This window comes from Rhineura floridana, chromosome 6, assembly GCF_030035675.1.
Source record: "Rhineura floridana isolate rRhiFlo1 chromosome 6, rRhiFlo1.hap2, whole genome shotgun sequence".
Classification (NCBI taxonomy): domain Eukaryota; kingdom Metazoa; phylum Chordata; class Lepidosauria; order Squamata; family Rhineuridae; genus Rhineura; species Rhineura floridana.
The window spans coordinates 128,165,426-128,189,219 of NC_084485.1; the positions used below are offsets into that span (position 1 = coordinate 128,165,426).

The 23,794-nt window shown below is 40.3% G+C and overlaps 1 protein-coding gene across 6 annotated transcripts in view; it reads right to left on the reverse strand.

Annotated features, from left to right (window-relative positions):
- CDC14A (cell division cycle 14A) overlaps positions 1 to 23,794 on the reverse strand; it is a 159,437-nt gene that overhangs the window by 71,546 nt on the left and 64,097 nt on the right. For 3 of the 6 annotated variants that reach the window (XM_061633831.1, XM_061633832.1, XM_061633830.1), the window contains exons 8-15: positions 23,005 to 23,092; positions 20,249 to 20,479; positions 18,514 to 18,652; positions 6,637 to 6,799; positions 5,153 to 5,268; positions 4,608 to 4,655; positions 2,199 to 2,327; positions 1,202 to 1,526 (exon numbers count right to left, since the gene is read on the reverse strand). In XM_061633831.1, coding sequence (XP_061489815.1) covers positions 1,202 to 1,526; positions 2,199 to 2,327; positions 4,608 to 4,655; positions 5,153 to 5,268; positions 6,637 to 6,799; positions 18,514 to 18,652; positions 20,249 to 20,479; positions 23,005 to 23,092 — 1,239 coding nt within the window. Of the gene's footprint in view, positions 1 to 683; positions 1,527 to 2,198; positions 2,328 to 4,607; positions 4,656 to 5,152; positions 5,269 to 6,636; positions 6,800 to 18,513; positions 18,653 to 20,248; positions 20,480 to 23,004; positions 23,093 to 23,794 lie in introns of those variants that run through there. The other 3 variants (XM_061633833.1, XM_061633834.1, XM_061633829.1) reach the window with 2 other exon arrangements.

Consider the following 23,794-nt stretch of genomic DNA (forward strand, 5'->3'; position numbering starts at 1 on the left):
CTGGGGTTGGTTTGATTTCATAAACCATTCAATAATTATCTCTGAAGAGAAAGTTTTTCAAAGTGAAGCAAGATGTTGTTTGCTGGACACTCTCAGCAGGATGATACAAATTTTCAAGAACAGATTAATATGAAGAAACCCAATTCTCAATTCTGGGAAGCAGTCAGCATGTATTTTAATGCTTCTCCACTAAACTAAAATGACCTTTATGACAGATAAATCATACCAGCCAAAGTAGCTGCAGGGATGCAGGCTTGGGCTGGAGATACTGTAACATTCTCTAATAGTGGCAGTTAATTCTACAGCCTGATCCTAAGTGCTGCCTTTTGAGGTGAGAGCTCCCACAGGACTAGATCATTAAGCCATTTTCTAAGAAGCTAGGGCAGCCTTTCCCAACCAGTGTGCCTCCAGATGTTGCTGGACCACAACTCCCATCAGCCTCAGCCAGCATTGGCAATGGTCAGGAAATATGGGAATTGTGGTCCAACAACATCTGGAGGCACACTGGTTGGGAAAGGCTAAGGTAAAATTTGAAGATAATTATGGAACGTAAAATAAATATAGACTGACTTCCAACTTCTTATCTGTCTGAAATTTTCAAAAATATAATGAAAATAAGTTTAATGCTATACATTAGTAGTATGTACTTTATTTGCACACTTTATTCACACATAGGAACTACCATAAATAAGAAAAATGTTTTGGAAAATACAAAAGTTAGGAGGTTTGTTTTTTGGGTAAGTTAAAAACTTTCATTTTTGAGGCTGTTACATCCTTTTACAAATGTAACTGATCCTTTTAATGGTGATAACACTATACCCTATTTAACTTTGTTTTCACTTTCTTTACATACAGCTAATGAATCAGGAAGATCTTATACTACCATGCAAGGCTTACATTTTCAGTATTTTATTATGAGTGATTTGAAATGGACAGACTAATTAAGAAAGGTGTAATCGTGGAAGACGTTAGAGAGTTAAAGAATCTGTTTCAATTACAAACTCTGAAGAAGCAGAAGTAAAGAGCTGATTGGTTTTGATTAGAGGATATCAGCAAAAATGCAAAGATGTTATTTGTATATCTTAAATAGGAAAAGACCAGAAAGGGGCATCTAGAATTGTTAGAAACTTTTCTGAGAGAGGTCTGGTTGAAAGGTGGTTCTGTAAGGTTCCTGGGAGAGCTGCTGTGGCTGTGAACTTACAGGAATTGAACGACTCAGGTATCTTGCTGGAGAAGCAGCGAGCCCCGTAAAGGATCTGTAGGTGCTGTACTCGTCTGTCAGGATGCTGGGAGAATTGGCATAGCTGTTGAGGTTGGTAGCATTACTGCCGCTCCTGTTGTACAGGTTGTTGTTCTGCTCATGGTAATTTCTGACAGGCAGCTGTGAACTGCCATTCAAATGACTGGAGATTTGATTTACAGAATAACCTGTCCTAGAGGACGATGATGTCAGTTTGCTCTCGGCATCATCTGAAGCAGCATACAGGTTCCCTAGAGAACTGGCTAGCCTGGAGTTTATGGAAATGCTGAACGGAAAATACATACGGGGTAAAAACATACACAAAATGTACATACACGTGATGATTAATGCAAGACATATTTTAAAAAATACTGGGAGAGTAAATGACAAAGAACCATTATAACAACATTAAGTGATGGCAATACACAGCTTCATTCTCTCTCATAATGGAAACTATGAAACAACCACTGGAAAAGCATTTAAGATAAGGACTGATGCAATAATGAAACAGTTGTAATGACCTGGGAATAATAAGTGAACATGATACGCACAACCACGTGCAAGAGATGGACATGGATATTTGGAACTTTCAGGCTCCTAGCTGGCTCATTTACCATTTATCTATTTTCTATAAGCAGCTGCAAGGTGGTTCTAAGGGGAAAACTCTATAGAAAACGCTGCATGTGGACCTTTTAATATAGGGCCCTTAGTATCACAGCCACAGCTTCATTAGTACTCAAGACCACTTGTCCAGATTATCATACTACTTTACCATAATCAGGAGTTCAAAACAACATATCAAATATAGGATAAAGCCACAATGTCTTAGAATGACTAGTACCCTTAAGCACAAAGACCAAGATGTGAACAAAAGAAACGCAGTTAGATCCAATATTTTCCTCAAACCTCTCTCATATCTCCCTCCCAAAATGAAAAGACAGAACAGAGTAAGGCATACCTTTTAAAATTTGGGCTTGAGGACTGAGGGTGTCTGCTTATTCTCTTTGCTGCAGGTGATGTAGCTACCGTCACTTTGGAGGACTTCAAAGGAGATATGGACCCCTGAGAGATAGCTGCAGTATTTAATCTAAAAGAAGAACAAAAAAGATAACATGTTGATCTGAGTTTAATAATTCAAATAGAAAAAATTCACTTAAACCAGCATTTCTAGAAATTTCTTGCACAAGTAGAAAACATTTTCCCTCACAGAATGTCAAGTTGCAATATTATCTGCTCACTTAAAACTTCATTTCTGTGAGTTTCCATACATTTGAACAGGTGCTAGAGGAATGCACTCAGCAGCTTGCAGACTCCTAGTGCTGGTTCCAACATGATTTTCCCTGGTAATTTTCTAAATTTAAAAAAAAACCCAAATCTTTTGTTAACAACTCAGTGAAAAAGAAATGCATTTGTAACTCAATCACACAGTTAGATTTCCAGATGGTTCTTTCTCTCCATGGCTTTCAATATGATCAACCATAGTATCCTTTGGGATTGACTTGCTAGAGTGGGATGTGGGGGTATTGCTTTATGCGGTTCTAGACTTACATGCTGCGGTAGACTTCAGAAGGTGCTGCTGGGAAGCTACTACCCTAGCTGGGGACCTTTGGCTTGCGTGGTACCACAGGAGTCCCTTTAATCTCCCATCTATCTATCTATCTAACATCTACACAAAACTATGAGGGGAGGTTATCCGGGGATCTGAGGTACAGTGACACCAGTATGTTGATGATATGCAACTATCTTCTCCCAGATCCCCATCAAATCCCAGGGAGACAGTGGAAACCCTACGCTAGTTGTTTGAAGTCAGTGATGCTCAGCAAGCAAACTGATAATTAATCCGGACAAAATGGAAGCACTGTGAACTGGTGTATGGACTAATCCATACAGTCTGTTGCACCTTTAATATTCAAGTCCACAATCTGGATATATTCTTAGATGCTGTGCTTTTTTGGATGTTCAGGTGGCAACAGCAGCCAGAAATGCATTTTACCAGCTTTGTCTGATTGGCAAGCCATGCCTTTTCTTGGACAAGGATGACCTGAGTGATTCATACCAAAGTGAAATCAAGATTAGAGTACCATAGTCCACTCTCCATGAGGGTGCCTTTAAAATGGCTTGAAATCTGCAGAGGAGTTTCATAGAACAAGGACTACCAAAGCATTAAGAGGCAGGCTATGCCAAAATATAACACCAATTTCACAAGTTCTCTTCTTCTAGACTCCACTCAGAATGCTGGTTCTTACCTACTACCTCCCTAGAGAAGCTTACCTCACTCTATCTCTGTTAGTATTTTGGTATCTGGTACTTTTCTGGCAGGTATTTGGGGCTCCCTGACTATCACATTTTAGTTGCGTACTGCTTGCCATTAGAGCTGTACTCCCACTTTAAAAAAATGTTGCCTATTTTGTTTTGATTTGTATTCTCTGTTTTTGATGCAAAACGTTAATCCCCTTGTTGCTTTTGTTAAATTGAAAAGTGTATAAATTATTTCTATAAATAAATAAAATCAAAATAAATATTTTTGGATGAGGAGGCTCCCACATAATTCATGTAGCATGTACCCATAGAAGTTCAACCCCCACCCCACTCAGAGGTTTTTGTTATCAAGCCATAAGGGGAACTGCTCACAAAGACAATTTGCCTCATGGAGATCTAGCCAAGAGAATGTATATTACAATGCATGGAACAGGCTTTAGAGAGCAAGGATGGGGAAACCTCTGGCCCTCCAGATGTTGTTGGACTCCCAGCTCCCATCAACTTCAGCCAGCATGGTCAAGGATCAGAGACAATGGGAATTTTGTTCTAGTAATAAGTGGAGTGCCACAGGTTACCTATCCCTGCTTTAGAGAGCTGGTTTCAATGACTACATCATTGCTGAGAATCACATTCAGAGGCCTACTGATCTTGACTTGCAAACCCACTTATCTGTACAGAGGATTACATTTCATGCCATTAAGTAGATGAGTCAGGGCAGGTTTCTGAATACAATTTTTGCCCATTGGAATGATGCTCAAAATCACTTCCAGTGCGGGATAATTTTAAGAGGATGAAAGATTTATATACATATTTACTTGTGAGTCAGACACAATTATGCTAAGCAGCTCCTGGCATTCAACACAGCCATGGCAAGCTTGCAAGGAAATGTAGTATGAAATCTTTCCCGCTGCACAAGACTATTAATGGGAGTGAATTCCAAGAACTGTTCTCTGAACAAGAAGTGTGACATGAGAAGGGGCTCTAACAAACTCAACTACAGGGACAATCACTATTAAAGGAAGAAAAGCATTCAGAAGGTGAAAGCTCTGATAAGTAGTAATGAAAATGTAACCCAGATGGCTTCTCTGTAAACTATGGAAGCAAATACCTGAAAGGCTGGGATCTGGATCTGGTGTGCAGTTTCGTATCTTCAACCCTAGAAAATCAAAGGCATTTTACATCAAAAGCTTTGAAGACATGGGATTTATTATTAGATTTCTACCATGCTATACAGCCAGACTTGTGTGTGTGTATAATCTAATTAAAGAAAACAATGGGATTGCTACGTATTGATGAGACAGGAGTTTACTAAAAACAAGTAACAGACTGTTCCCCAGAGTCCTCTCCCAGTCCAGCAAAAACTTTTTTTAAAAAAGTATTTTACTCATGCTCATGAAGGCTGAGTTCCTGTCCAATGTGTCTCTCCAGGGAGGGAGCTCAACAGGGTTAGGGTATTTTACACATCTTTCTTCATTAAACTAAAATCCATCTCCTTGGAAGAATGCAGTGTAACGGTCAAAGCCTAGAGTCTATCACTCTAACATGCAAAATCAGGGAAACCAGGTTTTTAAAAGCATCGGTAGAAGACCCTCTGCTAAACTACAAGGCAATACCATCACTCGCTGAACATAAGGAGAAATGTGAATGGATCACCTAAGAGCTCCTGTTGTAGCTGAACGTGGCTGCCTCCGAAGTTTTAAGGCACGAAGTTTGTCTCCCTGTGTCATACCATTCTTGGTTTCCTGTTCTACATTGTCTTCCAATTCATTCTAGAAAATAGGTACAATTCAACAAAATTAAGGGGAGTTAAAACAGATTCTTTTTTACTTTATTTGGGGCCCAACCATTTGAAGCAGAAGCCACTACCCCTTTTCCTCTTGTACCAAATTATTTTGGGCCAACTTCAACCACTCATATAACTTGATGATTGACTCACAGGCTCATGTCATCATTTCCCGCAAAACCCTCTCAGAAGGCACAGCCCACAATGTTTCCATATTATTTGACACACACTAAAAAGGAAAAAAGTACCATTCATAAAAAATAGGTACAACTGGGTGCATCACATGCACATCTAACAGGATGGAATTTAAAAGCTGATGACCAGGGATTCTATACTTTTAGCTCAGATTATAAAAGCAAAAGGACACCTGCCCTCAATTAAGCTTGGACCTATCCTGTTCTAGATTCCCAGACAAAGAAAGGCCAACGGCACAATGTAGTGCCATCACATTAGTTAACAAAACAAAGGCTAGACATAGTGCCACTACACCGGTGCTTTGCTTCTTGTCTGGTTCAATGTGCCTTGTGCTATTAGCAGGACTATTAACTTGGTAATTATCATGCATGCCAGACACTGGGCTGCTGCTTTCTCATCTCTTTAACATTAGATGCAAGATCATCAAGTATGCATTTGGATAATGAGTCCTGACTTCATAAACTTCAGTTCTGAAGCTGGGCCCAAGTGCTCCTCCACTCTGGCTTCATTATGAAGAACGTGAGCTACAACTGTGTTATAATCAAACCTGGAAACTCTGGTTTATTATTGGTGAAAACAAGCAAAAATGTGATGGGAAAGCACTAAGGGTTGCATCAATGTTAGTCATACTCAAAGCAGACCTGTTGAAATTAGCTTCATTAATTTCAGTGGGTCTACTGTGAGTAAAACTTAGCTGGATATAACCCTAAGTATATTTTAGGGGTTAGCATAATGACTAAGAGAGCTATTCCAGTGAGTAGTTTTGAGGGATTACTGCTTGAACCCCTGGCATTAGTGCTATGGTCTCATACTGTTCACCATGATATTTAACTTCAATATGAAACCAGCTGGAGAGGTCACCTGGGGATTTGCAGTTAATTACCAGCAGTATACTGATGATGCTCATCTCTCAGCGATTGTACAAACTTACTCGGTCGTTTTAGGCAAGCTGCTCTCTCTCTCAGCCTCAGCCTCTTTCTACCCCCCACAACCTGTAATTCAGTGATAATAATACTGACCCATTTTTACATGAGTAAAATATGTGAAGTGCTTTGAACACACAGAAGTGCTATATGAATACCAAGTATTATATTTCACAAACATTTAATTACTGTTTTTCTACTTTGATGTTAGGGAGATAATTCCAGTTAAGTTTTACCTCTACATATTTATCCAAATTACTTTCTATTTTACTCCAAGTCCCACTGATGGAAATATCATCCAAGCCACACAGAACTCTGCTCATGCTATCTTCATCTATTCCTCTTGGCTTCTGTTTGGATCTGAAGAGGTCTCCTTGGAGCCACAACATTGACTGTTTTCTGTTTAAGAGTAACAAAGTAATGAAAACAAAATTAATACGGGCAAAATCATGTCAAAGCCACAGTATAAATACTTATTTAAAAATATTTAAGCCTTCTGTTCTTTGCAAAGCAATTTCAGGGTGAAGTACAATAAAATAAATTAAAAACACAAACGACCACAATATCATAAACAAGGGTAGGTAAAGACATCAGCAGAATCAATAGTGATAAACAATGACAATATCCTACAAAGCTTTGTCAAATAAATTGGCCTTCATAGTTGCTGCCCCAAACTCCTAAGAGTTGGTGCCAGCCATATTTCAGAAGGAATGGCATTCCATAGTCAGGGTGCCACCACAGAGGAGGCCCTTTCCTAGATTTCTACAGCTGCAACACAACCAAAAAAGCCTCTGTCAGTAATCTTAACACACAAGCAGATCAGTATGAAAGGAGACACTCCTTTTAAATATTTAGGTCCCAAGTTATATAGGGCTTTATAAATTATTACTAACCCCTTGAGTTTGGCTTGAGTTTGGCTCAGTAGCAAATTGGCAGCCAATGCAATTCTTTCAAGATAATTGTAATATGATCTCTACAGGATGCGCCACTCAACAGCCTACTCTCTAGGTTTTTGCACTAGCTGCAGCTTTGGGATCATCTTCAAGGGAAGCCCCACAAACAGCGCATTAAAGCTTGGCATCAGATGGCTCACTATAACCAGGCTGCTCCAGTCCAGGAATTATGGCTTTCAACTAAAATTACTTGGCTGCACATACTGTATGTAGCACAGGAAATAATTTACTATAGAATGTATACAATGCTTATTTTTAAACAGTTTATCTGGAAGTCTTTTTTGGATCTGCTGGTTTTTTAGACTTTTGATCAGGGACATTCATTACAACCAGAAAAGCATTTTCAAACTGAGTAGAAAACTGCAAAAAAAAATTATTGTCTCATTAAACCTTAAAAAAATTTTTTAAAAAAAATATTTTCATGAAATGAACTATGCACATATAAATATGGCAAATCTAAAAAAAATAGTTACCATGCCTTTAAAGAATGCCTTAAACCTGGTTTTCCAAGAAAAATCTACCTAGACTCTGAGAACTAAAGGATGACAAAAAAGAAGTTGCTCCTTAAAAATGCTACTGTTTGATGAAGCAGTAGACAAGAAAGGAACTAGATTTTCTCCTACCTACTTGGATCAGCCATCCTTACAGAAGTCAACACAACCATATTAGTAAGTGACCATTGTCTTTTCCTTCATTTATAAACAATAATATTTCAGCTTGGGTTTTTTCCCGTTTCCTATGCTAAATTTACTGATTTCCTCCATGAGCAATCTTTTCCTGCAGTTTCGCTTAGTGGAATTAAGCGTGACAACTCTGGACATGAGCCAAAAGAAATAGTATTATCCACATACTCTGAGTCAGAGAAAAGCTTCCACAGGGAGGTTACATAACTGGTGAATAGGTCAGGATTAGAAAGCTTGGGGGGGGGGAGTATTTCTGCTTAGAGAGAGGAAGTTGATATCCAGTATAATTAAGTGTGATCTGAGATTACACTGCTGATGGTGCAAGCTCTTAACTTTTGAAAAAATATGCTGGGAATGTGTGTCACATATACACAAAGAACAGGAGGCGAACTATATGTTAGCCCTTTTAAGTATCAAGGAAATGCATGTTTCTCCTTTAGAGTTTCTAATTCATACATCACAACGTGCATGTGAACAACTGTTTAAAATGATTTTCTAGCATTTATTGTTAGGAGACTGCCAAGAAGTAGTCACCCTTGCAATGGTGCCTTCCACTCCCAGCTCCTTGGTATTCACGGCAATTGTTAAAGTTGCAGTTTCCACTTGCATTCATACCCCTCACATTAACATTCACCGACAGTATTTTAACATGCTTACAACAGTGCCCCTTCATTTCACTTTTTTGTTTCTAAACAAAGCTCTTTTTTATAGTGTTTTTAATGCTGTTGTAATCAAGGTTTCTTCCACACACAAGACACTACAAACTTTCACTGGCCACTTGGAAACCTAAGTAGTATTATTGGGTAGAAGCTGAGGTGTATTTCCTCCGTCAGGTTCAGAGATCAATTGGGCATACCTACACACCATCTGAGAGCCAGTGTGGTGTAGTGGTTAAGGTGTTGGACTATGACCTGGGAGACCCGGGTTCGAATCCCCACGCAGCCATGAAGCTCACTGGGTGACCTTGGACCAGTCACTGCCTCTCAGCCTCAGAGGAAGGCAATGGTAAACCCCCTCTGAATACCACTTACCATGAAAACCCTATTCGTAGGGTTGCCATAAGTCAGGATCGACTTGAAGGCAGTACATTTACATTTTTACACACCATCTAACTTTACTTCAGCCCATTATCACCAAGGACAGATTGCAGGTCTCCTTTGGATATTCCACTTTAAAAAAAAGACATGTATTTTGGAAGTTCAATAACAGGCATTTTGCTGTACAATTACCGATTCCTAACAGGGAATTATTTAGAGTATTTGGGGTAGGAGCAATTGAGAAACAATTCTAAAGAATAGAGACCACACAGTTCAAATGCCTGTGCACCACGCTTCTGCAATGGCTATCTTTTTACTCTAATTAGCAGAGTTCTTACAGACAAGATAAGAACCCAAATCTAGCAGTTCTAGTGTTCACTGATGATACAAACTTCATGCAAGTGAAGACCTTTGCGTTTTTTCCAGATGTACAGGAGAATTCCATGCACCCAATTAAAAAAAAAAGGGATACATGGAACTTTTCCTGATGCTGATGAGAAAAGGAACAAAACAAACAGAGAACAGGCTCTGGTGTTCACTGATGCAACACTCTTTATTGTAACTCAAGTTACAATAAAGGCTGTGAACACACTAGTTGTCTACAGCAAAGCTTTTCCATTAGGTACACCTGGAGGGTGAACGGGTTGGTCTGCTGGTCAGTTGCGAAATCCCTTTGAAGCTGAAAGTAAAAAAAATGCACTCAAGCTGATTCCACCAGGTTTTACAGTAAAAAGGGACAGGGTTTGACTAGTGTTGTGTGCCCCCATTTTCAGAAGAGAAAGGTGGAGATGCACTGGAACCAGCAGAACAGCGAGTGTGTTTCTACCCAAAGAGTTCTGCATTGGTGAGCACCCAAGCCTGTTTTCCTTCCTCGCTTTATTTGTTTGAGGTGCTTCCCCCCCCCTTTCCCTGTACTGGTGAGAAAGGGACTCTATTTCTCCTTTCCACCTAAAGCCAAGGAAGCTGTCCTGGTCCTGAACCAGTGCCTGGCATCAGTGATGGACTGGATGAGGGCGAACAAATTGAAACTAAATCCAGACAAGACAGAGGTGCTCCTGGTCAGTCGAAGGGCAGATCAGGGAATAGGGATTCAGCCTGTGCTGGATGGGGTTACACTCCCCCTGAACCAGAATGGAACCAGACTGCTGGCACTTAAAATTAAAAAGGTAGCAGAGCAGCTTTTAAACTGACTGAGGGGGGAAACCCGACAGGAGCTGAGGAAGGTCTGGTTCGGAATAAACCTCCCCCCTGGGATAAAAACCAAAGAAATGATGAAATTTTAAAAGGGGTAGGCCTAGAAGTAGGCATTGTGAGAGCAGGGGCACAGGATATCAATTCAGAAGAGCAAAATTACCACAGGCCAAACCACAAGCGCCAAAGACACTTGAAGAGAGACACTGCTTACAAGTGCCTGTACGCTAATGCTAGAAGCCTCCGAACCAAGATGGGAAAACTGGAGTGCTTGGTCTTAGAGGAGAGCATTGATATAGTGAGCATAACCGAGACCTGGTGGAATGGAGAAAACCAGTGGGATACGGTTATCCCTAGATATAAACTATATCGGAAGGACAAGGAAGGACGTACTGGTGGCAGAGTCGCTCTATACATGAAAGAAGGCATTGAATCCAGCAAGCTTGAAACCCCAAAAGAGGCAGACTCCTCCACAGAATCGTTGTGGGTGGTGATACCGTGCCCCAGGAGGGACTTAATAGTGGGAACAATCTATTGTCCCCCTGATAAAAATGCTCAGGGAGACCTTGAGATGAGATATGAAATTGAGGAAGCATCCAAACTAGGAAATGTGGTAGTAATGGGTGACTTCAACTACCCGGACATAGACTGGCTGCATATGTGTTCCAGTCATGACAAAGAAGCAAAGTTTCTAGATATTCTAAATGACTATTCCCTAGACCAGTTAGTCATGGAACCGACCAGAGGGACGGCAACCCTGGACTTAATCCTCAGTGGGGACCGGGACCTGGTGCGAGATGTAAGTGTTGTTGAACTGATTGGGAGCAGTGACCACAGTGCTATTAAATAAAGCATACATGTAACTGGCCAATTGCCAAGAAAATCCAACACGGTCACATTTGACTTCAAAAGAGGAAACTTCACAAAAATGAGGGGATTGGTAAAAAGAAAGCTGAAAAACAAAGTCCAGAGGGTCACATCACTCGCAAATGCTTGGAAGTTGTTTAAAAACACTATATTAGAAGCTCAGCTGGAGTGCATACCGCAGATCAGAAAAGGTACCGCCAGGGCCAAGAAGATGCCAGCATGGTTAACGAGCAAAGTCAAGGAAGCTCTTCGAGGCAAAAAGTCTTCCTTCAGAAAATGGAAGTCTTGTCCGAATGAAGAAAATAAAAAAGAACATAAACTCTGGCAAAAGAAATGCAAGAAGACAATAAGGGATGCTAAAAAAGAATTTGAGGAGCACATTGCTAAGAACATAAAAACCAACAACAAAAAATTCTATAAATACATTCAAAGCAGGAGACCATCTAGGGAGGCGATTGGACACTTGGATGATAAGGGAGTCAAAGGTGTACTAAAGAACGATAAGGAGATTGCAGAGAAACTAAATGAATTCTTTGCATCTGTCTTCACAGTGGAAGATATAGGGCAGATCCCTGAACCTGAACTAACATTTGCAGGAAGGGATTCTGAGGAACTGAGACAAATAGTGGTAACGAGAGAGGAAGTTCTAGGCTTAATGGACAATATAAAAACTGACAAATCACCGGGCCCGGATGGCATCCACCCAAGAGTTCTCAAAGAACTCAGATGTGAAATTGCTGATCTGCTAACTAAAATATGTAACTTGTCCCTCGGGTCCTCCTCCGTGCCTGAGGACTGGAAAGTGGCAAATGTAACGCCAATCTTCAAAAAGGGATCCAGAGGGGATCCCGGAAATTACAGGCCAGTTAGCTTAACTTCTGTCCCTGGAAAACTGGTAGAAAGTATTATTAAAGCTAGATTAACTAAGCACATAGAAGAACAAGCCTTGCTGAAGCAGAGCCAGCATGGCTTCTGCAAGGGAAACTCCTGTCTCAGTAACCTATTAGAATTCTTTGAGAGTGTCAACAAGCATATAGATAGAGGTGATCCAGTGGACAAAGTGTACTTAGACTTTCAAAAAGCGTTTGACAAGGTACCTCACCAAAGGCTTCTGAGGAAGCTTAGCAGTCATGGAATAAGAGGAGAGGTCCTCTTGTGGATAAGGAATTGGTTAAGAAGCAGAAAGCAGAGAGTAGGAATAACGGACAGTTCTCCCAATGGAGGGCTGTAGAAAGTGGAGTCCCTCAAGGATCGGTATTGGGACCTGTACTTTTCAACTTGTTCATTAATGACCTAGAATTAGGAGTGAGCAGTGAAGTGGCCAAGTTTGCTGACGACACTAAATTGTTCAGGGTTGTTAAAACAAAAAGGGATTGCGAAGAGCTCCAAAAAGAGCTCTCCAAACTGAGTGAATGGGCGGAAAAATGGCAAATGCAATTCAATATAAACAAGTGTAAAATTATGCATATTGGAGCAAAAAATCTGAATTTCACATATACGCTCATGGGGTCTGAACTGGCGGTGACTGACCAGGAGAGAGACCTCGGGGTTGTAGTGGACAGCACGATGAAAATGTCGACCCAGTGTGTGGCAGCTGTGAAAAAGGCAAATTCCATGCTAGCGATAATTAGGAAAGGTATTGAAAATAAAACAGCCGATATCATAATGCCGTTGTATAAATCTATGGTGCGGCCGCATTTGGAATACTGTGTACAGTTCTGGTCGCCTCATCTCGAAAAGGATATTATAGAGTTGGAAAAGGTTCAGAAGAGGGCAACCAGAATGATCAAGGGGATGGAGCGACTCCCTTACGAGGAAAGGTTGCAGCATTTGGGGCTTTTTAGTTTAGAGAAAAGGCGGGTCAGAGGAGACATGATAGAAGTGTATAAAATTATGCATGGCATTGAAAAAGTGGATAGCGAAAAGTTCTTCTCCCTCTCTCATAATACTAGCACTCGTGGACATTCAAAGAAGCTGAATGTTGGAAGATTCAGGACAGACAAAAGGAAGTACTTCTTTACTCAGCGCATAGTTAAACTATGGAATTTGCTCCCACAAGATGCAGTAATGGCCACCAGTTTGGATGGCTTTAAAAGAAGATTAGACAAATTCATGGAGGACAGGGCTATCAATGGCTACTAGCCGTGATGGCTGTGCTCTGCCACCCTAGTCAGAGGCAGCATGCTTCTGAAAACCAGTTGCCGGAAGCCTCAGGAGGGGAGAGTGTTCTTGCACTCGGGTCCTGCTTGCGGGCTTCCCCCAGGCACCTGGTTGGCCACTGTGAGAACAGGATGCTGGACTAGATGGGCCACTGGCCTGATCCAGCAGGCTCTTCTTATGTTCTTATGACACAGATTCGCAGTTTGGGTGTGCTCCTGGACTCTGCTCTGAACTTGGAGGCCCAGGTCTTGGCCATGGCCAGGAGTGCCTTTGCCCATTTAAGACTAGTGAGCCAGCTGCGCCCGTTCCTGGAAATGCCTGATTTGACTATGGTGATGCATGCCTTAGTTACATCCCGTTTAGACTACTGTAACACGTTCTATGTGGGGCTGCCGTTGAAGACTGTTCAGAAACTTAAACTGGTACAAAGAGCTGCAGCCAGAGTGTTAACAGGGGCTGGTTACAGGGACCATACAACTCCCCTGTTACAACAGCTCCACTGGCTGCCAGTTTGTTTCCGGTCACAATTCAAAGTGCTGGTTTTGACCTTTAAAGCCCTATATGGCCCAGGTCCAGGCTGTCAGACCGTATCTCCCTATACGAGCCTGGCCGGGCCCTGAGATCTTCAGGAGAGGCCCTCTGAAAACAGGGGATGCGAGATAGGGCCTTCTTGGTGGCTGCTCCTAGGTTCTGGAACTCCATTCCTAGAGAGGCACGAATGGCCCCCTCCTTGCCATCCTTCCGTCGGCAAGTAAAGACTTTTTTATTTCGACAGGCTTTTGGGATAGAAGGTGTTTAGGATTGGGCTTTACAAGGCTTGTTTTATTGTTTTATATTATTATCTGTATTATTTTAAACTGTTTTTAGATTTTTAAGTGCCTTTTACGGTTTTAAGGTTATGCATAGTTTAATTGTATTTTAATTGTATGTTTTTCTATATTTTTAACTACATGTAGTTTTATTTGTAAGCCGCCCTGAGTTCCAGTTTGGAAAAAGGGCGGGGTAAAAATAAAGTTTAAATTCAATTCAATTCAATCTTTGTTGAATCTTTCCATCTATGCCTTAGACTTTCATGGAGTTTTAGAGGAGAGGAAGTTGCACCTACGCCGCGTCAGAAATCCAAAATCTCAGTGTGCCTTGGTCATGCATGATCCAACTGGACATGGGTGTCACTATTATAACGTTTCCTACTGTAAACTAAAGTATGTTCTAGCCCATTTCAAACACTTTAGAGTGCTATTCTTCTGTTTCATACTGAGATTCAGGGACTGCAAAGTTGAGAGAGTATCACTACGAAAAGAACCAGGTATTAATATATTAAACTTTTTAATTCCCAAAATTAGGGAGGTACAGGAATTTCACAATAGCCAGGAATATAGGACCCTCAATACTAAAACCTAATCTATGGCAAAAGCATTGTTTTTGATCTCCATTCGGTCTGTAACTCTTGAGGAGGGGAAAAACCCATACAGGATCCAAGATCAAGGATGAGTCAGAATTATTATTTCCTATAAACATTACAAAAAATGGCAGCATGAACTGGGACCAAAGTTCACTTTTTTAAATGTTTGTTCTAGACAGTTATTTGTGTTAACGCAGGAAAACTGAACAAAAGTTTGTTTTTTAAAATATTTAAAACAGCTGAGATACCAGTGGGTGAAACATCTATTTGTGATACAGCAACTATTGTTCATCTCTGGCATTTAAACTTTGACCTTTAGCAAAGAGGATAAACCTCCTCCTCAGCTGATTTGCCAATCTGCTCATGTTTTCATTCCTGGACATTAAACGCGTACATTTCGTCTTGCTAAAATCAGTATGATCTCAACTTTTCTAGCTCTATACATTTCAGTAACTAGGAATAATTTAATGTGCTATTAATCTTATAAACTAACTGGATACAACATATGACTTATTGCACCTTTTGCTTAAATATATATATCTTTTAATGTGCTTATTAATTTTCCCCCCTGATACAACAAGAAAAGAAGCAGAAGAAAAGGAAAAAGAAAACTCTCTCCCTCCCATCTCTTTGGTCCCAGTCAACCCAGTCAGCTTCACAGAGCTCATCCCAAAGTATCTCTCCATAGCAGTCCACATGGTCAAAACTGCTAAAATGTTGTGACTTGTTTTCAGAGGAAATGGCCATATAGATGTTGGTGGCATTAAGCCAGGGGTGGGGAATCTTTTTCAGCCCAAGGGCCGCAGCCCCTCATGGGCAAACCAGTGGAAAGTGAGACCAGCGGTAAAAGTGGGCAGAACAATGGATATGACTCTCACCTTTGTACAATATGTTACATTCCAGGCATGCAAAAATCCGAGTTTTCTACACACACCCATTCCACACGTCTCTCCTTCCTCCCCTTCCAGACAAGCAAGTGAAATCACCACAGTTTAAGGACACATTCCAGCCAGGCAAATGCACTTGAGGAGTGTGTGGCCTGGAGAGAGTCCACCCCACCCTTGCATGAAGCTGTACTGTGTAACTTAGTGCCTAGTCAATGTAGGGGCCTAGATATGGATGAGCCAAGTGAAGCTGATTCAAGGCAAGGCTAAAATAATTATTAACAATCCCAAAGGTCTCTCATTACCAATGACGGGCCTCGTTTCCATGTCAAGGTTGCCTCAGTTTCTGGGCAAGGTAACACTGGTACAGAGAGGAGCTTTGTCCTGGGGTTTCACTTTTTACCTTTGCAGTGTGGGAAGGATTCTTAATGGAGATCACACCCACTCTGGGAACACAACACAAATAGCTTTTAGAGCCAGGTGATAATTCACTCAAATCAAGTGGTAAAGTTTTTAATGGACTGCACCATTTAGTGATGCAAGTGTGTGTGTGGGTTGTTTTGAATATTCACCCATTAAAACAAACTTCTCTGCATGTCAAAAGAGGTCTTTCCCTTAATATTTTTTTTAATATGCAGGGTTTTTCCAACTCCATGGTAAATCATTCAAGCATATATCAACTCTCTTCAACCTGAAATGTCATAGTCCAGGAAAAAGATATATTTGCTAGCATATATACAGGATTAAAAGATCCTTCGGTTCCCCTGGTGGATGTATGCTGGAAAACTATCACTTAATGCAAAGAGTGGATATCAACCAAACTGCTTTTATGGAATGAGATTGTGGGAGTACTTTCAAAACATGCTAATGGGGAAGTGGGGAATCTGATACACACAAAGTCTTGAGTTCAGAAACAAGATTGTGTTTTATAGCATATAAATCAATGGAGAGCAACTTGCAATGAATAAGCCATGTCTACTCAGAAGCAAGTCCTACTGGATTCAATGAGGCTTACTGTCAGGTAAGTAGAATTAAAATTGCAGACTAAGGTGTAATGTTCATCTCTCATAAGGCTGCCCAAGTGGTGAAACTGACAGCTTTGCAAGGCTTAGGCAGCAACTGGTGATTCTGATCCTATCCTGCTTCTCATCTGGGCAGCTCAAACCCTGTGGGAAGAGATTGCACAACGTGAAGTTTGTCAAAAGGATGCCATTCTTTCACAAACCCAGAATATTTTCCCCTTGCACCACATATATAATTGTGTGTACAGCTACTTAGTTGTATGTACAAAGTAGCTGTACACACAATTATATATGTGGTGCAAGGGGAAAATATTCTGGGTTTGTGAAAGAATGGCATCCTTTTGACAACACATTAAAGCCATCAATTCCCTGGTCTGAAGCAAGGATGGAAAAATATATGGGTGAAACCCAATGGTGTCCATCTACCAGCAGAATGGACACCATTGGCAAACTGGATTTATCCTCTCATGAAGGGCTGGGATACCCTCCTAGAACAGATTTCAGGGATACACAGGGAGCTGCAGAGGAGAGAAGAGGAAGGGGAAGCTCGCTTGTGTGATGTTGGATGTCACCCTATGTTAATAACTTCACAATAAAAGTAGTATTTTCAACTACTTCATTATAAAAGTTAATACAAAGTAAGAACTCAGCAATGAATCAATCACTGTTAGGAAGATAAGAATGAGTGGGAGTGGGAGGCAGCACCATTTAGACCATGTGTATGGAGCATAATTGTAGAGGACAATTTCAGATCATTTCTCAACTTTAAACTAGAGCGTGTGAGAGGGAGGCTTCAGGTGATTTCACCACTCATAAAAAAAGCAATCTCAATGGCACTGGTAACACAGAGAACGGTAAGGGGACATTCCATATACATACTAATTCATTTTTGTATTGAGAATCAGACTGTGTGGTGCATATTTATTTAAAAGATATTTAGATTACCCTTCAGAAAACTCAAAGCAGCATGCCCCATTAAAACAACAATATAAAATTAAAACAGAAAACATTGCGCTCACCTTTACCCTTGTGTGATGCATGCCTGTACGTGTGTTTCATGAGCAATATGGCGTGTTTGTGTGAGGGATAAATATGATGGTGAAATATTGAAGATGTGTGGTGTGGAAAAGACCTTGTATTTTGCTGACATATTCCCCTGACCCAGCTGAAACGTTTAGTGTCACTATGATATCTTTACCAAAAGCATCCCTACCATTAACACAAATCCCACAAGGCAACAGAGATGGCCAATCTATCATCTTAGATGGGCAGCCTTACTACTTCTCCTAGTATTTTTTTAATACTACAGTTTGAGTGAATGCAATAAACATATTTTAGACCCCCCTTTCATAACTGGTGAGAGGAAAAGGCCAGCATTCCGTTTTGAAATAAGTCAAGTGCATTCAAGTTCATAGTATTTATTTATTACATTGATACCCCGTCTTTCTTTTCGTAACAGAAACCCAAAGCAGCCGACATATGGTTCCCAGGCAGTCTCCCATCCAGGCACTGACCAGACCTGACCCTGCTTAGCTTCAGCAGGGAGCTGGCCTTATGTGCCTTCAGACCATACCTGGGACCTAATTATCAAATATGATGTCACATTACAGATGCACACAAAATACTGACTCACTATGCTCAGCCAAAAAGTCATGCAGAAGGACTAAACTACTTTACAACTTCTTAACTCATGTCCTGAAGCTACAATACATTACAGCCATAACAAATAAGAGCACAGACTTATCCCTTAATGAAGTTATACACCAGCAATTGTACCCACAATTTCAGCTTAGAGAATTCTATGAAATCTATTAATCTGGCATTTATGTAAAAGACTTGCTAAGCTCTATAGAGAGGGAAAAGTGTGTGGTGTGGAACAGCAAATTATATGATTAGTACAGGTGTCATACTTACTCTTCAAGAAAATGTTGCTGGGGTCCAATAATAGAACCTGGCCGGCACATTCGTATCCAGGCAATGGCTTCAGAATGTGTGAATCTATAGTGTTTCATTATATAACACGCTATCAGTGTTCCTGTTCTTCCTAGCCCAGCTAAATAAGGGGTGGGGTGTGGGAGGGAAGAGACATAAAACTGATCTTAGATACAGAGCTATGCATCTTTAAGAATACTGAAGAATAATGTTAAATGTATTATATTTTAAACTTGTTTTCTTGTGCCATGTGTTAGAATTTTACAAAAGAAGATTGCTAATGCCTATTTTAAACATCATGAATCCATCACAGTAAAACATCCTGTTAGATCCCTCATAGCCTTGCTAAAGCCCATCTTAAGCTCCAGTGCCCTTTCTATTCCTGCCCTGGATAATCTACTAAACAAAGGTATTCTGCTTTGCTACATAAGTCAAATTGAAAGCATATGTAAAAGGCAGAACTATTTGACATGGAGATGTCACAAAAAAAGGCATCATCTTGTTAAGTTATCCCTCTCTTTTAATGTGGAAGATCATTTATATGGGATGAGTATTTCAGGACATGCAATATTTCAGTCACACATCATTAGCTGCCACTAATGGGCCACTCATAGCCCAAGGATGTCATCATGCAGAGTGGCATTTATTCAGCTCCATTTCTGGTTCATTCTCAGTGTAGCTCCATCCTAAACATTATTTTTAATGCATGATTTATTAGGATTGCTCTCCCTCACCCTAATCATTTTAGTGCATGATTTATTAGGATTTCAGCCTCTGAATAGATGTGCTTCTAATAAAAAAGCCACCAACACAGCTAATCCTACTCACCTCTACTAGCAGAATATGATTTCCTGAGGATGCATTCATATCGTGAATATGTTTTTAGGATTGTAGTGAAGTCACAATCATGAGTGTTGCACAGGAAAAAATGTCAGTGAAACCTTCAGCTAACAGAATACTACAACAATTGGTGTCTAATATCATTATCTCTCCAGATTCTTTCACTAGCTCAGTACTTTGAGAAACATCCCACTGTGAAATGTCTTTTTGTAATGTTAACCTGGGTCAGCCTGAGAGGTTGACACAGAAATAGCTTCGTTCTTGCATTGTCTGCTCTAATTCAAAAGAAGCATGCATATTCTTCTTTTGGAAGAGGGACAAGGAGAATGCAATATGCATAGCTTTCTAGACTGGCTGTGGGCCCAAGAAGAGAAGCCAACTGGCTTTTAAAAAAAGAAAATGGTCAAAAGCCATTAAAGTACCTTGCCCTCTGCCATCAGCTAATTAATAAGAAAGCAGTAGCATGGAGAGAAGGACAATACTTTTCTGCTTTCCAAATAAAATAATTTTATTTGAATTGGGATAGCAGGGCACATCATGCAAAAGTGGCAAAATTTATCACTGCTATCCTACAAGCACAAGAATGGCATGTTCTATACAAGGCAATTTTTATAAATTCTGAAGAGACGTGTTTGCCAAAAAGAGAGGCAACAGCATCACTCAGTGGATTAAAACAGGGTCTGCATAAAACACAGCAGGAACCATTATGGCATTTCTGCTTGAAATCACAGTTGAAGCATTTGTTATTTTAACTATTTCAGCCAAGGCTGCATTTTTAAAATTAAGTTAACATCTGAGGATGCAATTTTCAAATTTGATTATTTACTCCTCTTTATGCCAGAACACAATACCTCTGGAATTGTCATATGAAGCTCACCTTTACAATGCACAGCTATGGCACCTTCTGCTTCCTCACAGATGTTCAAGAACTGTTGCAGTATCCCGTCACTCGGTGTGCTTCCATCTATGAAGAACAGGTCGTAGTGCTCAAATCCACCGTCTGTGAAACGCTTTGCCTCATAAATTTTTTTGTTGAGTCTTATGATTGTTGTTATGTTGTGCTTCCTGAAATATGGGAAATAGGCTTCGGGTGCATGGAGAGGGTAGCCTATAACAAGAAGAGCAAGAACGCTTGGGTGCTTATATACAATCTCTAAAAACTTCCCAGTTGCACAAAGCACACCATAGTTTAAAAGCATATGGTTTAAAAAGGAATGTTACTAATGTAATCAACACACTGTACAAAAGAAAGGAAATGTTACCAAGAAAATCTGTTCAAGCATGTAAAGCTGAATGACTTAAAACTGTAGTACAGTAGGGCCCCACTTCCTGGCGCTCCGCTAATGCGGTGGCTTTCCTCCCCTCTTTTAAAGCCGATTTTGCGGCATTTTGCAGCATTCTCACGTCATTTTTGTGCAACGTGCCCCATTAAAGTCAATGGGGTTCCGCTTTACGGCGGGGGTCCAGAACGGAACCCGCCGTATAAGCGGGGCCCTACTGTAACTAAATTTCCAGTCACAGAACCCTGGTTTGCACGACACATTAAGTCAAAATATAGCTTAGTAAGATTGCAAATGTACGGGCTCTCAGAGATGAGCTTGCAGCTGCTTTGGTTCTTCTTGGTCTTTACATGAAGCTTTCTCCTCTCTATCCATTAGTTGTAGCTGAGACCAAACCTTGGCTATAGCCTGTGGTAAGTGAGCAGAGAGCCATAAGTCGAGGGTTGGATGACACGCTATGCCAAACCTTGGTTTATCTTGGCACAGCAGTAAAAAAGACCAGAGAGGGCAAAGCTGCCGTGAGCTCATCTCCGGCAGCCCACAGATTCTTGCCAAGACATAATTTGGCTTACAGTGTTGTGCGAACGAGTAACAAATGAATGACACTAGCTAATGTTGTAAGAAGCTGAACAATTAACATAGTACTAAAGGATAAAAGTATGGGTAAAGAACCTCCTTTTTTGATTAGCTGCGGTTCAGAAGGCAGCATTCTTACATCTTCCAAATCACCATGAAATGACTTAGTTAAAACAAGGGTTAGCACAACATACAGAAGTCTGAATGTTAGAGAGTACCATTTAGAGCTGTCAATGTTTGGGGCATAATAACTAAAGTATTTCCTATTTCTTCTATCAGTGAACTGTATCAAGAAACACACTAAAATATGCATGCTCTTCTATTATATGCTGCCCCCCCAGTTTTCTTTTTATATAGGTTGTAAAGATAATTGTTTTATAGTTTTGTAGCTACCGAAATGCTAAAGGTTTAAGACATATTTAAAGAAATCAGAAGTTAGACATATTGGCTATTTATTCACAAAGTCCTTAATTTGCAACACTGGGTGGCTAGATTTCACTTATGAAGATTGCATAGGGAGGCAGATCATTTTGATGTATTCTCTGCCCTAGAAGTGCCCTCATTGATAAGAACTAACTATGCAACGTGTTTCCCAAGTACTCAGAATGCTTCAAATATAGCCTCAGGAATTTGTCAGACCGTATCTCCCTATACGAGCCTGCCCAGGCCCTGAGATCTTCAGGAGAGGCCCTTCTCTCAGTCCCAACACCCTCACAAGTGCGATTGGTGGGGATGCGAGATAGGGCCTTTTCGGTGGCTGCTCCTAGGTTCTGGAACACCCTTCCTAGGGAGGCACGAATGGCCCCCTCCTTGCCATCCTTCCGTTGGCAAGTAAAGACTTTTTTATTCCGACAGGCCTTTGGGATAGAAGGTGTTTAGAATTGGGCTTTACAAGGCTTGTTTTATTGTTTTACATTATTATCTGTATTATTTTAAATTGTTTTTAGATTTTTAAGTGCCTTTTACGGTTTTAAGGTTGCGCATAGTTTAATTGTATTTTAATTGTATGTTTTTCTATATTTTTAACTACATGTAGTTTTATTTGTAAGCCGCCCTCAGTTCCAGTTTGGAAAAAGGGCGGGGTAAAAATAAAGTTTCATTCATTCATTCAGGAATCTTTACAACAATGAAAGACCATTATCTATGTATTACACATGTTTGGCTAGTCCCTCTTATTCTTTTCCCCCGGTGCTCTTTCAGTTATTAGATTTAACAATCCTCATAAGCAGCACATTCTCCCCTAGATGTTAACTTTATAAATCTTTAATTAACCTTGCAATTCATGAAAAGTGCCAGTTTCATGAATGAAAGAGGGAAGTTTCGTCAACTTCCCCAGGCACTTACGAGCTCTCTTCATCTGATCAAATCAAAAATGCAGAAGTGAAACAATTTGCATTTGGATTCTATGGGTGCTTCCAGGTGGGGCCTAACAATGTAAACAGGTCATTGGCAATAGATTTTTTAAAAACAGAAAAGGTAAAAACTGGGCTAAATGGGGGGGGGGGAATACAAGTGTGTATTTTGATGCCAACACTGTTGTATGGATGCTGTGAAAAGTATGTGTGCACAAGCAGCCCCTACCTTACATTAAACATCTATCTGAAAGGAACACTATTGTTTTCATAAGTAGCATTATATTCTCTGAAGGGTTACATCTCCATGTGGTATGGGGGATCTTGGGCCACCTTTCTCACATGAGGATCATGGGATCACAGTTAATTTACTAGTCGTATGAAATATATACAATTCTATAGAAAGCACAAGGACAAGCAAATACCGTTTTCAATCTTGGTCTTTGGATGTGGTCCACTAAATGCTAAAAATTTTCTAGGGACAATCCAGTTGAAGTCACCATTTTCAACTCGCTAGGGAAAAATAAAAGCAAGAAGACTTTTTTAAAAAAAATCTCTTCACAACAGATTTTGAACAACATCCTCTTTTGCAAAGCTTTAGAGTCATTAGTTGTCTGGCTCATAAGAGATAGCTGTATTGACATAGTACAATTTAGCTTCTGAGGACTATCTACTTTGGAAAGATTTTTTTGGTTTGCTCAAACTTTCCCCAAAGTGCTTCTGCTGAGGATAAAAAACTGTTTTAATCTGTTTACCTCTACTGATGAATCATCAGTAGGAGCTGGCAGACAATTTCTTTTTCGTGCTCACAAAGGCAATGAAAGTCTGCCACATAATTAAGACTTGCAAAACTAATCTTAAGGGAAGACAAAATTAAGACCAATTAGCGTTGATGTTTCTGAAATGCAGTAAACACAAGCTTCCTGTGTAATATGTAAAACTGCTATCTTGGGCTAACTATCATTCTCATGAATCATCCTCCTATTATGCCAAGTAACTTACTATGAAGCAGAGATGTGTGTCAGTCAGCTGAAGTCATCAGATGGGATACAACATAGCTGCTCCATTCATGGAAGAACTTCCACTCACAGAAGTGGTCCTTCTGTGAGTGCACCTCTCCTTCCATGAATGGAGCAACTATGTTGGATCCCACCCATTTCAAGTCCAGATACTGGGAGTACCATAATAATGTATTAAAGGCTGTTTCATCTTACA